This window comes from Eurosta solidaginis, chromosome 3, assembly GCF_040869045.1.
Source record: "Eurosta solidaginis isolate ZX-2024a chromosome 3, ASM4086904v1, whole genome shotgun sequence".
NCBI lineage: Eukaryota > Metazoa > Arthropoda > Insecta > Diptera > Tephritidae > Eurosta > Eurosta solidaginis.
In genome coordinates, this window is record NC_090321.1 from 158,528,202 (window position 1) to 158,548,793 (window position 20,592).

A 20,592-nucleotide genomic window follows, 5' to 3' on the forward strand; every position below is an offset into this window, starting at 1 on the left:
TATTTTGCCACAAAACACAAGAATTGCAAATTTTTATGTTTTCTCTCCATTCCATTCGCCTAACACCAACACGTATGTAGATTTTGACAATCTGAACAAAGGTATGTAGTTGCTGTAGAGATGAGCCAACCATTTAGTTTAACCATGACACTAATCCAGAGAATTACAGGAACAAAATACATGGAATACGTGTGTATGTATGTATGTCGCCCTTCCGCAACGCTGTTATTTTGTTATTTTCGTTTATCTGCACATTCGTTTGTACATATCGTCCGCCCGTTCACAATAGTGCCCTTTTTTGGTCGACTGTTGCTTAAGCGAATTGATCTCAAACCGGTTAGCCAACTGAACTAGCTTCCTTTGTGTTGTTGCCTTGTATGCGATTCCGTAATCTACCTCGCTTTTTATTTCGCCTCGATTGTAGAAAAAAGCGACTTAGGTATCAGTTAACACTTTGCCGTATTTCGTTAAAATTTCGAAGACCGAAGACAAAAAATCAGGTTACTCGCTTATCGGACTTTTAAGATTAAAGAGCGGTACGCAGATCACAAGTAATTGTTCAAGAAAAATTTAGCCTTTTTTCTTGCGTGAAAAATGGTAGTATGGAAGTAATTTTGACGTTTAAATATCCACGGTGAGTAGTGAAACAAGCAAGAAGAAGAGCACATAAACAAAAGAAATGTAATGTCACTTCCCTTATAAGTTCCCGTTTCTCCTTCTCCGTGAAATTCACTATGCGCTTTTTGCGTTTTGGTGCTGCAGCTATTGTTATTTCCATTTCTGAAATAAAATAATAATTATTTATTGCAGAAAAATTAAAAAACCATGTGCTTACCTAATTTTAGCAGTTTGTTTACCTTTTTTCTTCAAGAAATATATGGCACTGCACATATTTCTTGCGGAAACCGGTGTTACCGTATGCAAATTTGATGGAAAAATAATACTAACGCCCCGTTTCTGAGCGTTACCGGTAAAATAGTACCCAGAACGTTATGTAACCGAATATCGTTACCAGTTCTTTTATCCGCGATTCTGGCCCAAGTGGTAACGCTGTCATCACCGAAAAACTCACCAGTGTCCGTGGGGAAATTTGAAAGGTAGTTTTCTTCGCTTTCACGGTTGCCACTTTGGTCCATTTGGACCAAAAATTGTCCCTTCCAACCCAATTTGGTCCGCTGGTCCCTTTTCTTCAATTTTGGTCCTTTTTACGCAGTAGCCACGATTGGTACTTTTCTTTCTTTTTCACTCAGGTAAAAATTCACAATATTGCCCAAAAATTCGCCACACTTTCGTTAGCCCCCATATAATTTTGAACTTACTTCAATGGAACTCTCACCATAAAAAATTGCTGTCAATAAAATGTACCAGAACAATAACATTTCACCTAGGATATAATTTATGCCAGGCATTAAAAAGAAAAGTGTTGGCAAACACATTGTCGTCAATTGTTGATGAAATAACCGGCTAATCAAAAAAACTCTTCTTTTATAATAATATTAATAACGGCTAAATATTTCTATCGGTTATCAAACACTATTGGTGATTTCTTTTCTACAAGAAAATGTCGCCACTTTCAGGGGCAAAAATTCTTAAGATTCTCACTTCGCCTTGTCAAATTGTAGCCACTTTAAATGTTCAGTGCCACCCTGCATAACTCGAAAAGAACAAAAATTTTAACCATTTTTACAAAAAAATGCAGTACGTGTGGTTGTTCGCTGTCAACTGGTATCGCAAATTGCTTTTGAGTGAGGCATGATGCGACACATACGTACATATATAGCATTCGCTTCAGCTTCGTGTGATTCATCAGCTAATTGACAGGGCTGTTTTCTGCACCGTCAATGGCAGCGAGGGCAAGTAATGTTGCATTTATGGCCATTTTTAGGGGTAGGTTGTTGAGAAAAGATAATGATGCCCTCTATCAAATCATATGTAAAATATATGAAAATAAGAATTGCTTCTCGCCTAGCATAGCTTATAGAGAGCACTCTACCGTGAGCCTAACACTTTCAAAACTTATCCAAAGAAATTCTATGCATTACTTCTCGTTTGGCATGTTGATATTTAAATCTTTCTCACCCAGCTCAATGAGTTCAAGGAATTCCAGGACTATTGTGGTGTTAAGCCACGCAAGGTAATTGAAAACAAAGTATCTTTGCACAAGAAAAGTTTTTAACTCGAAGACAGAAGGAAGCAAATGAAGAGATTTGAATTCGAAAGAAAGGTTTTGTATAAAATTATTCCCGTAGGTCCTAGCAGAACCCCTGAGGCCTGGGGTCAAAACTCACACTTACTGAATCTAGGCTCTGATATGAAGTTTAAACGTAAAGGAAAAAATAAGCATCTATAAAAATAGCACTAACAAAATTGCCTAGTTTCATTTATTATTTACTGAGTTTTCCACTCACATAGTTCGGCAACAATAGAGCGCAAATTTTGAGCCGTTTCATACTAAAACCTAACTGCACCATACATTTTATTTCATTGCAATCAACAACATAATGCTAGAACCAAGAGCTTTGTGACCAAAACTAGGTTCACAACTTTGGTTGGTGAAATACATAGACTTATCCTATGTCAAAATATGGTACCATTTTTGGCTGCATGCACATATATTTGTATGTTCAACTTAAATTAAAGGAAATTCATCACTATGTTTATTAAAATTTTATATGGAAAGATCCTAAAATTTTGTATTTTATACTAATATAATAAAACAAAAATTTGGTCCTTTTTTTCGATGAATTTTGGTCCCAAATGAAAACATGGTATGGCAACCGTGTTCGCTTTACCGAAAATGTCTCACTTGTAAATACGAGGTTAACGAATAAACGGGACGATGTGTATATGCATATTACGCATGATAAGTTTCTACATATGTAGGTATATTGTAATTTATTCTGTGAAAGTACATAATGTAAACAAATATGTATAGCAAGAGGCAACACGTTTTTACTATTATATTTACTTATTTGCGCTTACAATTCTTTATTTTCCAGTTTTGCCTTTTTCTAAACAACAGCTGTTGTGTGGTTATTTCGATGTAACCACCTACTTTTGTGGGTAAAAAATTATCCAGCTACTTTCGCGGGTAGAATACCAAAAGGGTGTAAAAGTTGCCACATGATTTCGTTACCGTGGTGAAGAATGTTGTTACCACACTAGAATCGGGGCGTAAACTAGCGTACTAAATTTCTTGTAAACTGTACTACCTCAAGAAAATTTACCACAAGGAATTTTCTTGAGCATTTCTTGAGCGTTTTTTGTATGGAATTTTTACTTTCTTGTGATCTGCGTACCGCTCTTAAGTCGCAAGGAAAAGGATCCAAATTTAATATACCAAAAAACTTTAATATACCTGCACACATTAACTTACAAACGAAAGGACAGTACGAAAACTCCACGTGACGATGTACGGACGTGAAAAAATAAAATGTATGTACGAGAATATTTGTGATATTTAATATAAAAATATTGTCATGTTAATAAAATTTGCTTATGGTTGTAGTTCCCTGAAAACGGCTATCGTTGAGTAACTGAAATATATCGGAGAAAAACAACATGTGTGTGTTTTTTTTTTTTACAATTTTTAAAACCTTGATCCAGCTACATATCTTACGATATTTAAAGTAATACAGCCCCCAAATTTCAACAATCGCTAACGCTAAAACTCAATCGCCAAAAAAATCTAAAACAGTATCAAGTGCGCAGAAAAGTAAGGGTAATAGTCTAGTTGAGGGGTCGACTGCTAATACGCTACCAAAAATATCGAGGGAGGTGTCAAACGACGCGTATTGATCTCGAGAACAATAATCCGATGGCGGAAAAGAAAAATTTTGTCTCTGTCCGGAGATATTTGCATTTGAAGTTGGCGATTTCCATGTGGTTGTTGTTGTGTTTGTACCCCCAAAAAAAATTGTGCATCACCGTGGCGGTAGCCACGGTTATACCACACACCCGGACTTGGCATGGCGTAGCCCAGGGTTATTTTTTAAATTCGCGGCCGAAGGCCGCCAACGCAGAAAGGTGTTCTGCGCAAAAATACTATGGATCCGACCCCCGGTTTCGGAGGTACCCGCGGGTCTTTTTTCGGTTTTTCATTAATATCTTTTGAACGCGTTAACATTTTTATTTTCCGCCTTCGGATTATTAATACTGATGTCAAGACGCGTCGATATTTTTGGTAGCGTATTAGCAGTTGACCCCTCAACTAGACTATTACCAAAGTAAGCTACATTTAGAACGATATGGTCATAAGGAATAATCGCCTAAGTACTATGTAAAAGTATTGGAGTTAGGCTGTTATTTCTTGTGCTATATGCTACTAAATGTTGTATACTTTTCTGCGCATTTGTTACTTTTTTAGTTATTATTGGTGATCTAGTTTTAGCAAAGAGGAGAAAATGATAATAGCTATCATCCGGTGGCAAAATCCTGAGCCAGATAAATAATTTTGCATGTAAATGCAACAACAACGATTTGAGCCAGATAAATACAGATAGAAGTCTGGTTCAATTTGTGAGCCAGATAATTTGTTAATTACTTCTTTTTAGGTTGGCAACGCTTAATATACCTAATTTTTATACTCAGTTGAGGAGCTCACAGAGTATATTAAGTTTGATTGGATAACGGTTGGTTGTACAGGTATAAAGGAATCGAAATAGATATAGACTTCCATATATCAAAATCATCAGGATCGAAAAAAATTTTGATTGAGCCATGTCCGTCCGCCCGTCCGTTAACACGATAACTTGAGTAAATTTTGAGGTATCTTGATGAAATTTGGTACGTAGGTTCCTGAGCACTCATCTCAGATCGCTAATTAAAATGAACGATATCGGACTATAACCACGCCCACTATTTCGATATCGAAAATTTCGAAAAACCGAAAAAGTGCGATAATTCATTACCAAAGACAGATAAAGCGATAAAACTTGGTAGGTTAGTTCAACTTATGAAGCAGAATAGAAAATTAGAAAAATTTTGGACAATGGTCGTGGCACCGCCCACTTTAAAAAGAAGGTAATTTAAAACTTTTGCTAGCTGTAATTTGGCAGTGGTTGAAGATATCATGTTGAAATTTGGCAGGAACGTTACTCCTATTACTATATGTACGCTTAATAAAAATTAGCAAAATCAGAGAAGGACCAATTTTTTTTAAAGTAAAATTTTAACAAAAAATTTAGTATCTTTACAGTATATAAGTAAATTATGACAACATTCAACTCCAGTAATGATATGGTGCAACAAAATACCAAAATAAAAAAAAATTTCAAAATGGGCGTGGCTCCGCCCTTTTTCATTTAATTTGTCTAGGATACTTTTAATGCCATAAGTCGAACAAAAATTTACCAATCCTTATGAAATTTGGTAGGGGCATAGATTTTATGACGTTAACTGTTTTCTGTGAAAATGGGCGAAATCGGTTGAAGCCGCGCCCAGTTTTTATACACAGTCGTCCGTCTGTCCTTCCGCATGGCCATTAACACGATAACTTGATCAAAAATCGACATATCTTTACTGAGCTTAGTCCACGTATTTATCTGAACTCACTTTATCTTGGTATATAAAATTAACGAAATCCGACTATGACCACGCCCACTTTTTCGATATCGAAAATTACGAAAAATGAAAAAAAAAATGCCATAATTCTATACTAAATACGAAAAAAGGGATGAAGCATGGTAGTTGGATTGGTTTATTGACGCAAAATATAACTTTAGAAAAAGCTTTGTAAAATGGTTGTGACACCTACCATATTAAGTAGAAGAAAATGAAAATGTTCTGCAGGGCGAAATAAAAAAACCTTGAAAACTTGGCAGGTATTACATATATAAATAAATTAGCCGTATCCAACAGATGATGTTATGGGTCACCCTGGTCCACATTTTGGTCGATATCTGGAAAACGCCTTCACATATACAACTACCACCACTCCCTTTTAAAACTCTCATTAATACCTTTAATTTAATACCAATATCGTACAAACATATTCTAGAGTCACCCCTGGTCCACCTTTATGGCGATATCTCGAAAAGGCGACCACCTATAGAACGAAGGCCCACTCCCTTTTAAAACCCTCATTAATACCTTTGATTTGATACCCATATCGTACAAACAAATTCTAGGGTCACCCCTGGCCCACCTTTATGGCGATATCTCGAAACGGCGTCCACCTATGGAACTAAGAATCGCTCCCTTTTAAAATACCCATTAACACCTTTCTTTTGATACCCATATTGTACAAACAAATTCTAGGGTCACCCCTGGCCCACCTTTATGGAGATATCTCGAAACGGCGTCCACCCATCGAACTAAGAATCGCTCCCTTTTAAAATACCCATTAACACCTTTCTTTTGATACCCATATTGTACAAACAAATTCTAGAGTCAACCCTGATTCACCTTTATGGCGATATCCCTAAATGGCGTTCACCTATAGAGCTATGGCCCACTCCCTCATAAAATACTCTTTAAAGCCTTTCATTTGATACACATGTCATACAAACACATTCCAGGGTTACCCTCGGTTCATTTTCCCACATGGTTATTTTCCCTTATGTTGTCACCATAGCTCTCAACTGAGTATGTAAACTTCGGTTACACCCGAACTTAACCTTCCTTAATTGTTCAAAAATAGATGTCTCTGCTTAGCCTTTCGCCGTATGAGTTAAATGAAAAACAGCGGCGACATCTGCCTATAACATTTCACGTGTGCGAAAATTTCACGACATCTGCTTCTCAAGTCTCTCAATGATCCAGAGCATTCCCGTGAGAATTGAGCGTGAGCCAGAGCTGTAAAACTCACTGAAAGACGGCAAATAAGAGACGTAATTTTGTACTTTTTGCGAAATCATTTGTAATGTCCCAAATGCGGGGTAATATTAAATTGCTTCTACAAATTTTCATGGGGTATTTTTGTTTGTTTTAAGGGATTGGTATTCATTAAATAATTCCAGTAATCACAATATATGTATAAACTTCGTAAAAATGTGTAGAATTTAATTTTCTAATACCCGCCAATCAGGTGCATTTACAAATAAATATCGAACCATTGTTTACTATATAGTTTGGCAGCTTAATTCGAGGTTATGTTGCGAATAGAGTGGAAGGCACTCGCAGGCCGTGAAAATAGGCACTCGAATGGAGTGGAATGAAGAACAGTAGGAAGACCAGAGTTGCATTGGATCAATCACTGCATCAAAATTAAAGATAAATTTAGAAAAAATAATTAAATACTTGAGTATAAGCAAACATTTTCTTTCAATTACTGCAATTAAGGTGTCCTAGATGATATATATTCCAAAATTATAACATTTAACTTCAATTTCCCTAAGATTTCCGTAATATGGCCATTAGTGATGTTTGTGTGTGTGTGCAAATTTTGAGCGAACAGCTGTTAGTTGCGCTACTTCGTAAAGTTTACAATGTATCGAACTGACGAAGTTTGGAATTCGGTGGCAGTGTTCCTTATTGCTTACAACCGCTTATGCCAGTTTTTGCTGGGTATGTATGTATGTATTTATGGATTAGTTTGTGGAATGCTTTTTAGAAGTTTAAAATGCAGCAGAAATAAAAGTATGGCCAAATCAAGGTATTATTAAAATGTTTTCGCGCCACCTGCTGGTGAGTTTTCGACATACAAAGCTATGATTCCACCACTGGAATGAAACCTGGAACCTGGATCCTGGAAAAATTTCCACTGGATTCACCACACCACAAACTTTAACCACCACAACTTTGTATGTAATGTATGGAGACATTGGTGCTTTATCGGTAACCGTATCGGAAACCTTATAACAGCTGATTCGACCAACCTTATGAGAATCAATTCAATCTATTATTGGTGCCGCTAAGGTCGTAACCGTATCGTAGCCAACCAATTGGGTTTTGGTTTACCGTCGTAACGATAAACAGCTGATTACGTTAGGGATACGGATACAGCGATACGACATACGGCACCAATGACTCCGGCTTTAGGCACACAAAATACACTGATTGGAGTTCTAGAGAATAAAAATAAAAATTCTGAACAGATTAGCTGAATAAAAAATGTACAAATAATTGTTAAATAATAAATACAGGCAGTGGTGTTTATTGGTGTGGGGTGAATGTGACCTACAGAAGGTGAGTCGCAAGACGTACCGAATTAACATCATTTGGGTTCTAGAGATCAAAGAAATCGGTGATCAGTGGATTCCTATAGATGCGGCAAGAAGTAATAACAGCCAAAGAAAGTGAATTTTCCCACTTGGGAGCGTGAATTTTAAACTATCGCTACCCCATTTCAAGAATTTTAGAAGAAATTACCTACATTTCCATTTATTATTCGCTATTCAAAGTAAAATTAATTCATTTATATGTAGGTATGTTCAAGTATATCTGTTATCACGAACGACAATAACCGTAAAGATGTTTCCATTTTGTTAATAAAATGAAGATTTTATGAACAAAAAACCAACCAACTACATTCTCCAATGTGCAATAACAAACGAATTCGATATATGTAGGTACATGTGTAGGAAGGCTGCAGGCGGGTGTGCGCTGATGGCGAACCACTCTGCTTCCCAAAACTTCAAGTTACATATAAGAAATTTACTTAGGAAAATTGTATTTAACTTTTGTTTATTCTCATATTTAGGTTTGTCAGCCTATTATGGCCGATGGCACTACATGCGCTGATCCTGTCAACGTGGGAAAATATATTGAGGACTTCACTTGCAAGGGCGACGATTCGACTAAGCGAATGCTGAAAGAAGTACATCTCTCATTTCCCAGTGGACATTCAAGTTTTACATTCTACACGATGGTTTATGCTGCGGTAGGTTTCAGTTAAAAAATTTTCTCATAGATGTAGATAAGTATTTGAATTATTCTGATATTCACCGTTTGTTACTTTAGCTTTATCTACAATCGCGCATGAATTGGAATGGGTCCAAATTGTTACGACATTTCTTGCAATTTCTATTTCTTATGATTTCTTGGTATACAGCTCTAAGTCGAGTTTCCGATTACAAGCACCATTGGTCTGATGTTTTAACTGGTTCGGCGATTGGAGCACTCACAGCTGTGATCGTGGTAAGTTTATTACCTAGCTTTTATTAGCTTGGGCTGTATGCATGTAAGAAACGGGATCTTTGAGCATAATTTTCACCAGTTTCCAGAAGTTTTATTAATTTGATAGTAGGGTGATTTGACTGAATGCGTCCATAGCGTTCCCAGAATTTGTTTGACGACCAAACGGAAGAACCCTAATCAGGTGCCAGGACATATGTTATAGAATAACCCCGTCCTCTTGGCAAATACAAGCAGTTTTCTAGGGCCCAGTTTAATTGCTGTCTCGAGATCTGGTAACTCTGCCGCTTCTCATAGCTGGAGCTTTGACCTGGCAAGCGCAGGACACGAACACAGAACGTGATAGGCCTTAAGCCTTTTTAGAGTTGCTAACGCAATGTTTTGGGTCATTAGGTCTGCAGGCGGGATGTGTAAAATGGCGTGCAGTGCTGCTGCCGGGGTAGTTTTTAGTGCTCCCGTTATGCCAATCATTGATACTCTGCATACCCCTCAAGTTTTTTGTGTGTCTGTTCACCAAACAAGAACTCCATAGTAAAGTATGGGTTTCACAGTTGCCGTAAATACCCAAATGTGAGAATTTGGGTGATAGGCCCCACGGGCATCCTATCATCCTCTTTAGTGCATACAGTACTGCGGAGGCTTTCTTCGCTCTCTCTTCCAATGGAGTTTTCACGACAACTTACTATCCATTATAACCCCTAGATACTTTGTGCTATATTTTTCTTGTTGGGTTACCCCTCTGAGCTTAGGCTTAGTCCAATTAGGGACTCTATGTTTCCTATTTAATAATACTATATCGGTTTTTTCCATGTTGGCGGTTAACCTGACTCCAGGTACCCAGATCGGCCGCTTAAGCTCAACTTAAACCCCAGTTAAAGTGGAGTGAAAAACTGCAGAATGAGTTTAAGCGTGGTTTAACTGAGTTGAACTTGAACTGAAAAACCGGGCCTTGGTGTACGTATACGCATTTTTACTCTCTCGGAACGATGGAGCCGCTTTGCCTATGCCTGTTTATGTAGATTTGCTTTTCGTGATTTTTTCATTGCGAAGAAGAAGCTTTCTTTATAAACTCGGGCTCAGTTTAACATATTTATGTTTGTATGTTTAATGGTGTGTTCAATTTAATTTAATATTTAAGAATTCATGAGTTTAACACCGGGTTATAATAAATGAATGAAAAACATTTTAGAAGAGTTCTAAAAAATTATTGCAATAAAAAGATATTCAAAACTTTAAACTTATTTGAAGTGAATTTCATAAATATATAATTAAAGTTAAAAGTAATAAGATCTTTTACTGACAGAATGCATGGGATTCCGCTCAGCATGCTGTCTGAAAGCACAGGGTTCCGTTCTATATGCTGTGGGAATGCACAAGACTCCAATCAACATGTCGCAGAAATACGACGGAACTCCGACTAGTATAGTATGGTATACCATCAGAGTGCATAAAACGTAACATAACATAACGCTGTTGGAATGTACAAGATTCTAATCAACGCAGCACTGTCTTGTTTCTTTTTCTAAAAAATTTGGAAATCGACGTATAAATTCCATAAGATAATGTCTAGAAGTTAATGTCCGGGAGAAGTATTACCGATACAAAAATCAACAACTGGCAGCTTTTTCAGGCTAGATAGGCGAGTATTGCTTTACGTAAAGTGACATAAGAACAATCAAAACTATAATAGCGTTTTCTTTTCTGGCTGTAGTGTTACGCTTTTTGTGCGCCGCGCAAGGGTTGTTGTTTTATTCTAAAAATCAGGCAATGCCTTTACGGGGTATTTCGTTCTTTTGTGAAAATTGTTGCCTGCCCGCAACGCAAAAGCGTTACACTTTTACCCTGTGTAAAATGGCGGTGTGACAGTGCAACTCTGTGAAACTCTCAATTCGCTTTTGAGTTCCACATATACTCTGTTAGTGTGAGTGCATAAATCACCTACCCAGATTGCGCATTCATGAGTTCAAAATTGCTTCGTTCTGCGCATATACGTCACAGTTGACTGTTTGAGCGAATGAAAGAAAGCGAAAAAACAAGAACTAAAGAAAAATGACGTAAGAATTGCCCATAAAAAAGAGATGATCTAATGTTTACATGCGCAATCTTCTTGTGTGATTTGTGATATCCCTGCAAAAATTGTTGGATTACGTGTTCCATTTTCTTCATGTTGGAGTACTCTAACAATACTCCTTTGCAATGTGTTTGCGGACCACCATCAGCCGATCATTGGTCGTTTTTTAACGACAGTGATCACGACCCAATGGCGATCGAACAGAGTTGCCAAAAGTAAAATATTGCATGCAAATAACTAATAATAAAATTTTACTTTGGCAATTCTGATAAAATGCAACAGCGCACTGCTTTTATGTATGCATATTATATTAGTTTCTTTATTCACGTATGCGTATGCGTATTATATTAGTTTCTTTATTCACGCAAATGCTAAATAACATAAGAATATTCGTAGAATAAAATATAAAAGTTGTATTGCCCCTCTTCATTTACTTTCATTTTAAATTAAATTCACTTCGATTATTCTTTGCGACACAATTCCTCTTTAGTACTTTGCATATGATCCTCTGTGGGTGCTCCATAGAGTACTACAGTGAAATTACTTTGTAAAGTACTCTCACGTATGTACTCTATGGAATACTCACAAACAAAGCGAGAGTGGGATCACCTACTCCTCTCCTAGGACATCGCAATGTTAATTGGAGCACATTTTTTGTATGAATACAGATTAGATTTGGAACACTCCTATACTCCCAAAGGAGTATTCCTTACATTATTTATAGAGTACTCGCGTTTTTTGAAGGGATTAGTGAATATGGTGAGATGAAATGTTCTTTGTATGCAGTGTTGCCAGGTGATGACAAAACAAGAAACTAGATTGGAAAAAAAAAAGGTTAGAAAAAGCTAAATTTAGGAAAAAAAAGAAGCTAAAAAACGGCCAGAAATTTTTTTGGTTAATTCATAAAATTTTTTTTTATATTTTAGTTTACACATTTGTAAATAAAAACTTATAAACATAACTTCTTGTTTCAAAACATATCAGGCACATTTTCCTTGACTATCACATGGAATTACTTTAAATGATTGCATATGTGTATATACATAAAAAAAATATTACAAACTAATTATTTATATAAAATACTCCCTGTCTGAAGAATCAGAAGAACTTACGTCTGCGTATAAAGTTTGGCTATTTACCATAAATATGAGATCATCGGTAATTTCAAAATCCTTACAACATTTAGATAAGCGTTTTAACGAGAATCTAATATTAAGCAGCGCATTAAGCATTTTAATTTTTAGTTTGTTCCTTAATTTAGTTTTCAGAATTTTCATGCCACTAAAAATTCTTTCAACCTCCGCGTTACTGAGTGGTAATACTAAAAAACTAAATATGATTTCGACAAGTTCTAAAAAAGGAGGTTCGTTTAATGCATTTTTATGTTCTCGGACTTGCGACCAAAATTCCAAGGTGGAGTTTACATTTTCCATTGTATTGTTATAAGTTTTCGCCACTGCAGCTCTATTAATGCTATTTGACTTGAAGAATAACTATACTTCTCTTTTTCAAAGTAAGAAAATACATCTGGCTTTGAAACTTTCAACGAATTTTCAGCAGAAAAAGAATTAATCTTTTGTAGAGAACTCATATTATTAGGTATTAGGTGTTTACAGGAACTATTGAAATTATTTTTTTTTTTAGAAATTATTAAAAATACATTCGGAGTAAAAAAGGCTAGAAAAGTCACGAAGCTAAACCCAAAATTTCGACGCTAAAGGCAAAAAAAAGGCTAAATCTAGCCTCGAAAAAGCTAACCTGGCAACACTGTTTGTATGTACTATAAATGTTGACAATTTTCTAGGGTAGGCGTAACACTATTAAGGCGTTACCATTTACTTAGGCAACAATTTATTTCAGAAAAGAAAACGCTATAATACAGCTATAAAAGTCATTGTAGTGCGAACACCAGATACGCAGATGACTATGTTTAGCACAGTTTCGAAGACAAAGGGGTAAGTGGAAAGGCACATAGTGTCGGGACATTCTAGGATGGACCTCGAAGTCTAAATAACTAAGAAGGTCAGAGGGGTCAATTTCTCCAATAATCAATTTATAGAGAAACAATACCCCCAGTAATATTCTACTCAAGTATTGGACGGACCAACGATGTGTAAAGGAACTTAGTGAGGTACGGATCCTCCAACTCTTTAGCCCACCTTTTAACACGTCCAAGTACACCTAACGCCTTGTTAGCAATAGACGTAATATGCATATTAAAACTCAGTTTTGGATCAAAAAGAACACCTACATCGATTGCAATGGATATACATATAGGTTTCTAAACTGGCTTCACTCTGGATCCTATTTGAAAGATGGCTTGTCAGCCACATTAGAAGGTGAAGCGGGAAGCCAAGTTAATCAAGCTTATGAATGAGTAGCTCATGGCTGACGGAATCAAAAGCATTGCAAACATCCGTGTAAATGACATCCGTATGCTTGTTCATCAAAACCCGCCTATAAATATAGAGGTTAATACAAGCAAGTTGGTTGACGTTGATCTTTGACATATGCATGAAACCGTGCTAGTATTGGAATAAAAGGGTAAATCACTGGTATTGCAACAATATGTTTAGGAACATCCGAAAGCTTGGCAATGCCACTGTAGTTCTCGACATTTGACCTATTACATTTTTTATGTAGGCGTATGTATAATAACAGATTGCTTCCAAAGTGAAGGGAAAGACACAGATTCCAGGGATAACTTAAATAATTTTAAAATAGGTTCAGATAAATTTGCAGCGCAGTACTTAAGCACGCAACTGGAAGCACCATCGGTACTCGAAGAGAAAGTAAGCTTCAAAATACTCTGAAGTGCTAGCTTTCTTACATCCAAATATAAATGATGAGGAATATCCAGAAGTTTTCCGTTTTATGTTTACGAAACTGAAAAACTTGATCGGATTAATGTAAAATTTAGTTTTACAAGAGCTTAAGTAATCCTTATAACAGACCTGATTCATACAGTGAAAGTTAGAACGAACCACTAAATATTTCTGCCTTCTTTATGCCCCCAATGTTTCTGTGACCAGGCACCCATATAAGCGTTACGATGCCAGTACATTTAGAAGACAGTTGAAACTGTGGTATTTTGTTCTTATTCGTAATAAATATCAGCTCCGTCTTAACGTTAACCCTACTTAAAACCGCTTTTGGCTGCCGAGAAGTCTTCGAAGCGTCTCCTCTTGCATTTCACTTTATATCAAAGGGTAAGGACCTGATACATCGATTACGACGTCCCATGCCTATGCGACTATAATCACTCCATTTTTATTGAAATCTTATAGGATCTCGTTCAATGCAACGACCAACAGAAGCGGCGAAGGAACCCCTTCCTATTTTATAGTATAAATTGCGTCCATTGAAAAATATGGCTGTTTATGCCAGCTCCGCCTAAGGCTTGGCAACCGTCGCGTAGATCCGACTTCTACAAAAGGTAAGACTTTATATTCCATCAGTACAATCTCCCCTTAGGAAATTTATCGCTACGCACATTTTTACGACCAATACCTCCGTCTCAAAGGTGTGTGGAAATAGTACCACTGAAAGATAAATTGCCTTTCTGAAAATGGGCCAAAGTTTACTCGTTTTCTGTTTTAAACTAAAACTTATTATTTTAAGATAATATCAAACACAACTATGCTTATGTTGTGGAAATTTTGCGCCTTTTTTAAAAAAGGTATTTATGTTGAATGCCTGGGGAAATTTAAAAATAAGAGGTTGATAGGAAGAGTAAGAACAAAATTAGGATGAGATTTATGGCAATTTCGCAGCTACGAAATTTTTATTGGTCTTGTTCGATTGCAAGGGTAAGGCTAAACGTCAAACCAAATGTGTGTAAAAAGTTCCATTTCAAAAATGCAAAAAGGCACATTTTCTGCCCTGTTAAGCTTTGACAGGGTGGATGATTGCCCTTGAAATCAGTTGCTACTCATTTTACTTGACGAATTATTTTGCAAAAATTTATTCGTTTATCTTGCAGAGATAAGTCAGAACGTGTCGGATTTAATCATAAGGCTGGAAGTATTTTCATGTCATTCTCCACGTTTTCAGGGTTAGACAGTGATGTTTAAAATGACGATATTTTAAGAAAAAAAAACCTCATTTTTGCCATCATGTAAATCTAGAAGTTCTGATTTTTTTTTAAACATCGTTGCTGTAAAATCTCTGCCGCGATATATTTGTACATTACGCACCTCTTTTTGTTTAATGAGCCTACCTCTTGACGCTTGGTCTACATAAATGTTTGGCTTTGGAGCCGTGTACACCAATCCCAAACTTTCGTATTATCAGATACTCATCCGCATCTTCATGTAATGTTTTAAGGGCGAATTAGTGGTGACTTATAACCATAAAGCCATAACCAGATAAAACAGCTGATCGAACCTACCTTAAAGAAATCAATGTAATCGAGTTAGCGTTATGGTATGGCACCATTAATCGATTACATTGATTTCCATAAGGTTGGTTCGATCAGCTGTTTTATCTGGTTATGGCTTTATGGTTATAAGTCACCATTAATTCGGCCTTTAAATTGTCAGTCATCTCATTGACGTCAACGGTCCGCGTCCACTTGCCTTCGTGATGGACAATGAGATACCCTGAAGATCCAGCCATTCAGTTCCGTTGACTAAAACGTAATTTCCTCTAAGAAGCTCCGTAATTCTAATGCTGTGAAAGAATGTCCTTGGAATTAACGCCAAAAAATTGAGGTAATGAAAGTGCACCTTATTTTTGTTTACATAAAGGAAATAACGTCCGGCGGTAAAATTTAGTCCGCAGGTGTTATTATCCTGCGCGTTATTTCATAACTAAAACAAGTAAGGAAGCCTAAGTTCGGGTGAAACCGAACATTACATACCCCGCTTTACACTTGAAATGCTGTTGTTGTTTGTTTTGTGTGCTTAATAGTGTTACAAGGCTGCGCAATAATACATATACATATGGTTCTATTCTGAACTAATTTTCGTTTAAAAGAAGCAAAAAGGATACAGAGGCTAACATCAATGACCTTGAGCGGGTAATAATGCAGTTTTCCTTCAGATATGGGGATTTTCCTACTGCTTATTTTAAAATAAAGATATAACAGAACAATAAAAATACCATTAGTATAAAACTGTTTTTCGCAAAGATTAACTTATTATTTTTGCCTGCGACCCTTTTTAAAGTCATTTATATAAAAGTGGGCGTGGTCCTTAACCAACCTTATCCATTTTTACTAGAAATATTTCCTGCTATAAGGAAAATATGTGTAACCAATTCTATTACGATATGTACATTTTTCTTCGAGTAAGGGCTCCCGAAACATAGAAAATTGCTTAGACATGAAAGGGGTGCCACGCCCATTTTTTAAAATTTGAAAATTTTCCTATTTATTGTTATAAATCCACTTGGGAAATGAAATACTATTGATATAAAGCTCTTTTTTGCAAAGATATAGCTTATTTTATTCGTCCACGCCCCTTTTAAAAATCTTTTATATAAAAGTGGGAGTGGTCCTTAACCGATTTCGTTAATTTTTCTTTATTTATTCATTTAATCATTCCTTAGATTAAAGGCAACTCTCTGCCGAATTTTGTTACGATAGGTTTAACGATTTTTGATTTATGATTAATACTATTTGTAAAAGTGATTTTTTCACAAGCGGGCGGTGCCACGCCCATTTTAAATTTTTTTTCAAATTGGTATCAAGAGTCTCAATATCAGTTCACATGTCAAATTTCAACATTCTAGGTGTATTATTTACTAAATAGTCAGGCTTTTTGTGTTTTCCAAAATGTTATATATATAAAAAGTGTGGTTATCATCCGATTTCGCTCATTTTCAATACCAATCTATTCTGGGTCCAGATAAGCTCGTGTACCAAATTTGGTGAAGATATTTCAATATTTATTCAAGTTATCGTGTTAAAGGACAGACGGACAGACGGACGGACGGACATGGCTCAATCAAATTTTTTTTCGATACTGATGGTTTTGATATATTAAAGTCTATCAGCCCAATTCTAAACGAAAATTCCGTGCGAGTTTTTTCCCTTCTCCCATTCCTCTATTCTAAATAAAAATTAAAAAAAAAAAAATAAATGTAAGGCGCGATTACCTCCGAAGAGATCTAAGGCCGAGCTTCTCTTCCAATTTGCGTCGTGCTCCTCTTGATTTTCCCTACAAATTGGCCGGACGGGACCTACATGTTTTATGCCGACTCCGAACGGCATCTGCAAGGCAGATGAGTTTTCACTGAGAGCTTTTCATGGCAGATATACACTCGGAGCGCTTGCCAGTCCCTGCCGAGGGGCGACCTCGCTTAGAAAAATTTTCTTCTAATTGAAAAACCATATTTCTAAAATTTTGATGTTGCTTTGCCCGGGAGTTGAACCCAGGGCATACGGTGTGATAGGCGGAGCACGCTACCATCACACCACGGTGGCCGCCCTAAATAAATATTCCTTGTGAGTTTTTTCACTTCTCCCTTTCCTCCTATTCTGAACAATGATCGAAAAAGCGGAAACCGTTTATGGGAGAAAAGTAGGTATTATGAATGTGAGGGAGAGGGAGATTTCTCTGCCATTTCATATGAGTGTTTTCACCAGGCATGCTTAACCAACGAAACGATATCATTTCGTTACGATAATCAACGTTAATAAACGAAACGAAGTCATTTCGTTTCGTTTATTAACGTTAAGATCGTCAAATTAACGAAATGATTTCGTTTCGTTTTCTGCCATATCAAAACGAAATCAAATCGTTTATGTTGATTATTAATTTCAAACTATGCTGGCAAAGCTGATTGATGGCGGAGTCATTAAAGGTGAAAGCATTAGCCAAGCTGATTGCAACTTTTCTCATGAATTTTGACAGTACGAACATTTCTCAGAGTATTTTTGACATTACCACCAACGAATTACACAAACAAATTACATAGAGTTTGTGTGTGTATGTGCGCTCGTTGTTGCCACCTTACGGCTTCACCATGGCTATAGCATTGCCAGCACAATTCAAACATAAAGTATCACGTTTCTGTTAACGTTTTTAACGCTAACGAAAGCTTTTCGTTTCGGTTAAAAACGAGAGACAATTTATCTTGATAATTTCTTTATCGATAATATTTCGAAGTGTTTCAACGGAAACGGTGGAAATTTTTTGATAAACGATTAGCTTAACGTTAAGGTGCATCCCTGGTTTTCACTAGTTAAATTAAAGGGAATGCATCAAAATAGTTAAAGTACATTGGTTCTTTTAAGAAAGAACACTTATTTGTACAAATTTGTGCTAAAATATGTATTTACATTCTACCACAATATTCTCACTGTTAATATAACAACAACAACCACAATATTCTTTATTTTAAGTCGAAAAGTATATCATAAGCAACGCAAGATCTCTTCCTATATTTGACGCAGCCATCCAGAAATTGCGCAAAAATTTTTTAAGATGGCTTAAATAGAATTTGGCATATGGCGAAAGGCGAACTCAACTCGACTTGGCCGCCAGAAAATTGCTTTGCAGAATGAAAGCAAGCAACTCCGACCGATTTGTGCTATCCCGCCGTCTTCTTCTTATGCTTCTCTGTTGATGTTGGTGTGGCACCAATTCATTACTCATTTCAGTGAATACCACATGAAATGCAATAATGTGCATTGTTTATACTTTATTTCGTAATTTCAAACAAATTCGCAACAATAATTAAACTTTTAAATTTTTTAAACAAAATAAGAAATGCGCAACGAAATTTCAATTGACAAAACAGCTGACTTCGAAAATTCGAAATTCCCATTCCCCAATTATTCTTCTCCCTAGGAGAAAAGAATTGGAGGAATTTTTCCGCGGGAATAAAAATATCCGCGAGAATATTTAGAATTGGCCTGTATATCTATCTTGATTCCTTTGTACCTGTACAACCAACCGTCATCCAATCAAAGTTATAATACCCTGTGTACAAGTACAGCGGGTATAAAAAGCATTAACTTAGCATTTGATACTTAAAAAAAAACAATACAGGGATTCGCTTTGTATTGCAAACGGTGCGCGGATCGCACGAAATGCATGGATTGCACGGATTGTAAAGTCACAACGAAATCCACGCAAAAAATGATATGCAATACATGCAATTTATAGTATATTCAAAACTATGAATATTTTCGTGCAACGTTTGTAGTACATGAATAAAAGTCCTTCTTCAACGGTATTTATCTCAGTGCTCTCATTCCGCTCACGAAACGAATGATCAATTGTTTTTAATATTTTTGGTCCTATTCTCTTATACTTTCTGCCAACTATTTGAAGCTTTTGCCTGATACACCCTATAACTTCGCCACGAGGTACTCTCGTTGTCTTCCATATTTCGTTGTAGGAAATAAATAACCCGTGCAATCCGTGCACCCTGCGAAAGTAAGCGAATCCCAATATTACTGTAGAAAAGTCAAGAACCAACATTATGACCGCGTCACAATGAAATTTCTCATGTTCATGTTCGATGCTTAAACGAACATCGTCACAATCGCGCAAGATATTGCGTTTGTAAATATAAAAGAACTACAGACTTAGCAGTTCAAACTTATTTTGGCTTGCCCATTGACATAAAAAATTTCGCGGAGCACTGTTATTTAATACTGTTTTAGATATTTGTGGCGATGAAGTTTTAGCGTTACCGAAAACTGGAATTCGAGGCCTGCCCTAATGTCCTAATTGCTATTTGGTTCTTCACTTGCTCCTTCCATCAGAGTGGGATTTTGGTGCATTCAATAATGTTATACCATACCTTTTGTGTTTTTTAGAATTTTATCAAAGTAGAGAAACCGACTTCGTGTACAAAGGAGCATATACAATTTTTTTTAAGATGCACCAATTTGGTGCGCAGAAATTTCTTCTGTAAGTTCTGAGTTCTGTGAATTCCATTGAGGAAGCTTTTGGAAGCAGACGAAGGGGGAGACCTCCACCAAGGAGACTTCATTTTCCTTGGTGTTCGCAATTGTTGTCAGTTTTGTTAAAACAGGGATAGCTGGCTTGATGGTGATGATCAAATTTCTTCATCTTTCTCCTTTCTCTATATGCCACCAAGACAATGGCGCACAGTCTTAGTTTATGGTTCAAATTTAAGTTACAGCTTTTTGAGATAAGTTCCTATGAACTATTTAAAAACTATTTTATTTTCACTATGAATATGTGACAATAAAGCTTAATTTATATAAAAAAGAATTATTTTTAATTTACGGCTCATTTTTACCAATAAATATGAAATTGTACCTACAATTGTTGTAAGATAATCAAAACTTCGGCCACCGTGGTGTGATGGTAGCGTGCTCCGCCTATCACACCGTATGCCCTGGGTTCAACTCCCGGGCAAAACAACATCAAAATTTTAGAAATAAGATTTTTCAATTAGAAGAAAAATTTTTCTAAGCGGGGTCGCCCCTCGGCAGTGTCTGGCAAGCGCTCCGATTGTATTTC

The 20,592-nt window shown here is 36.4% G+C and overlaps 1 protein-coding gene across 6 annotated transcripts in view; it reads left to right on the top strand.

The window, feature by feature from the left end:
• LOC137244472 (putative phosphatidate phosphatase) overlaps window positions 1-20,592 on the top strand; it is a 230,563-nt gene that overhangs the window by 141,813 nt on the left and 68,158 nt on the right. For 4 of the 6 annotated variants that reach the window (XM_067773496.1, XM_067773498.1, XM_067773495.1 and 1 more), the window contains exons 5-6: window positions 8,642-8,821; window positions 8,902-9,078. In XM_067773496.1, coding sequence (XP_067629597.1) covers window positions 8,642-8,821; window positions 8,902-9,078 — 357 coding nt within the window. Of the gene's footprint in view, window positions 1-8,641; window positions 8,822-8,901; window positions 9,079-14,178; window positions 14,356-14,433; window positions 14,583-20,592 lie in introns of those variants that run through there. The other 2 variants (XR_010951027.1, XR_010951026.1) reach the window with 2 other exon arrangements.